Source organism: Theobroma umbraticum, unplaced genomic scaffold (assembly GCF_002168275.2).
Source record: "Theobroma umbraticum cultivar Fairchild unplaced genomic scaffold, ASM216827v3 scaffold_56.0, whole genome shotgun sequence".
Taxonomy (NCBI): domain Eukaryota; kingdom Viridiplantae; phylum Streptophyta; class Magnoliopsida; order Malvales; family Malvaceae; genus Theobroma; species Theobroma umbraticum.
In genome coordinates this window covers 7,186,980-7,190,272 of record NW_018397256.1, presented here as the reverse complement: position 1 = coordinate 7,190,272, position 3,293 = coordinate 7,186,980, and the positions used below count along the sequence as shown (strand labels likewise).

At 26.1% G+C, this 3,293-nt stretch overlaps 1 protein-coding gene across 1 annotated transcript in view; it reads right to left on the bottom strand.

The window, feature by feature from the left end:
- LOC110410345 (uncharacterized) overlaps positions 1-3,293 on the bottom strand; it is a 12,277-nt gene that overhangs the window by 7,376 nt on the left and 1,608 nt on the right. The window contains 7 exon segments of the mRNA XM_089782773.1: positions 50-205; positions 304-378; positions 507-662; positions 760-834; positions 973-1,125; positions 1,236-1,310; positions 1,439-1,594. Coding sequence (XP_089638899.1) covers positions 50-205; positions 304-378; positions 507-662; positions 760-834; positions 973-1,125; positions 1,236-1,310; positions 1,439-1,586 — 838 coding nt within the window. The 5' untranslated portion in view covers positions 1,587-1,594.

Here is a 3,293-nt window from a genome sequence, read left to right as displayed (position 1 = left end):
ATTAAATTAAAAGAGAACATAATAATCTGAGCATTGAATCCTTGATTACCTGTAATATTAATGAATCCTTTCAAATTGTTGCCTCCAAAACGAATAGACTTCATATTCGAAAGCCTACCAAGGGATGACATTATGCTATTGCTGAAGAGATTACCAATTAAATCAAGCACTTCTAGATTGATCAACCTTAATTCTGTTTCATTATCTGTAAAAGATTTACAAAATTTCATCATTACTTATATCTTAACGTCTTAACATTTTTATATTAAAAGTAATTACATGTTTTCTTTCATAAATATATACCTTGAGATGGAGCAAAGTCATTCACTTCATTACTCCCCATATACAACTCCTCTAAGTTGCTCAAAGCATTTAATTCTAAAGTGATTTACAAATAAAATTAATAAATCATATGAAATGTACATGATGTGATTTAAACCATATATGGAATAATTCATATTTAATAAATTTAGGAGAATAAAAAAATTAAAATAAGGTAGTTTTACCTTTAATATTTATCGCTCCTTTCAATTTGTTTCTTTGTATATACAAAGACTTCAGATTTGAAAGCCTACCAAGGGATGACAATATGCTATTGGTGAAGAGATTACCAGTTAAATCAAGCACTTCAAGTTTGGTCAACCTGAATTCTGTTTCATTATCTGTAGAAGATTTTAAAAACTTCATCATTAATAATATCTTAATATTTTAAAATTTTTATATTAAACATAATACATGTTTCCTTTCATAAGTATATACCTTGGGGTGGAACAAAGTCATTCACTTCGTTATCCCTTATGTACAATTCCTCTAAGTTGCTCAAAGCATTTAATTCTGAAAAGAGTATTAAATTAAAATTAATAAATCATATGAAACCACAAAATGTGGTTTAAACCATATATAAAATGACTCATAATATTTAACACCTTTAGGAGAGTAAAAGAAAACAAGATTAAAATATGGTAGTTTTACCTTTAATATTTATGGACCCTTTCAATTTGTTACTTCCTATATGCAAAGACTTCAAATTTGAGAGCACACCAAGAAATGAGAATATGCTGCTGTTGAAGAGATTTCCACTTAAACCAAGTACCTCAAGTTTGATGAATCTCAATTGCCCTTTTTCTGTAAAAGAGTTACGTAATTTCATCTCCAAAGAAATATTTAATAAATTGACATTCAGTATATGTTTGAAAGGCAAAAATAATTAATTAATAAATAAGATCGACTTATACCTTGAAAGGATCCGAAACTCTCAATTTCATTTCGGCCTAGATACAATTCCTTTAAGTTCATCAAATGACTGAATTCTGTTCAAAACCAATAAAATATATCAGCCACTTATACGGAAGCATGCAGCCAATAAGCGCTTTCACAAATTAAGCAATGAGATTTTAAGAGGAAAAAGAAAAAAAACTTTAAAAGCAAGCCTACATACCCAGCATAGGAATAGTTCCTTGTAATCCACACTCCTGCAAACGTAATGATTTTAAAGATGTAAAACCGTTTAGATGCGACAAGATGTCATTTCCTAATATGTTACCACGTAAATCCAGAGTTTCTAAATTCTTCAACTTTGATAACATATTAATACCTGCCACCAATAATATTAAAAAATTATCAATATTATATATTGGTTGCAAATTCTTTTTTTTTCATGCTCATATGTATGTATACTACTCTTTGTTACACATGTTGCATGGATTTATTTAACATGTAAATTTTAAATTTTTACTTTAAATTTTATTTTTTTAATAATAAAAATAATATTCTAATGAATAAATAATTTATAATGTAAAACATTATATACTATAGATAATTACATTAATTTTCTTTGGTCATTATATATGTTTTCCTTTAACTTTAGCTCTAGTCATCTTAACTAATACTAAAAACAAAAATGAAAAAGACCCTTTTGTCAAAACAAATTAATAGTTGAACTAATAATAAAGAGTAATCTGATTTGTATGTTTAACTTGTTGTTAATAAGTAATATGATGATCAAGTTTGTAGATCATGACTGTCAATTCTTATTCAATCAACATTTAATGATTACATTTTCATGTAAAACACTAAAATTTACTAAATTTCATATAGAAAATCAACGAATTACTCTTAAAAATTTAATAAGTAACTGATAAGAGGCATATATAACTTAAATTAAGCATCACTTAAAATAAATTTAACAAAAAATAGGGCAATGAAAAACATGAATTATCAATACATAGATCCTTCCATCAAGCAATTATTGCTCAATACCAATGAGGCATTTTATTAGGAAGGAGAAGAGAAGGCTCTTAAAGCCTTTCGACCCTAGGTTCAAATTTCAATATGTAAGGGTTTTATCTAATTTTAAAGTCAAATTGTTTCCTGTTACATGCTAGTTTGATTGATTGATTGTTTGTTTATTAACTGGTTAATTTACCTCATTTTAATTTCTTATATCAAATGTAATTATTTATGTCATACATGTTAAGAGTTATTTGGTTGTAATTGCAATTTCTACTTATATCTAACTTCATAAATTTAAAAAAAAAACAATAATTGCTTGATTAGTTACATAATAAAAAAATTGAATAAGTCAAAATTTTAATAATCTATTCAGACATAGCATGCATCAATTAATTATTGAAACATTATATGGTTTAAGTCCAAATTTTCTAACCACTAACTAGCAATATTAATTTGTAAGCACATCTTAAAAAAGATACCAGCAACTGAGAAACATATGAAATTCCTTTAAAAATTGAACCATAATTAATTGTTAATGGTAAAACATTATTTTACTTGCAATAACCAATCCAAAAAGTTATGTACGAAAAAGAACTTGTAAATGTGATTTAGCATTACGATCTATTAGACTGACTTTCTAAATATTAGAGAACCACACACTCTAAGGTTTAGTTTCTATATAAAATCTCCATCCATATTCGTCTATAAAAAAACACATTATTACCTTATTAGTGCTGGTTCATGTGATCATCACTTGAACAAAATAAGTCAATAAAAATACTTTCATATGGAATATACTCACTAAATAGGTTTTTTAGTAATAATCTCAAAAACATTAATTAGATGTTTTAAATATGTATTTGATGACTTTGTGATATATTTCTTAAAACTATAAGGATGATTCTGTGATAGATTCTTAAATAACCATAGTAACATATTTTTTAATTTAGAAGCGAGTAAATTAAATAACATTAAGAATAGACTATTTAAATGTCAACATCTAACTCATAATCAAACCTTAGGACATGCCTTATAATTAGATAAAGATGGTGGTGGGATGC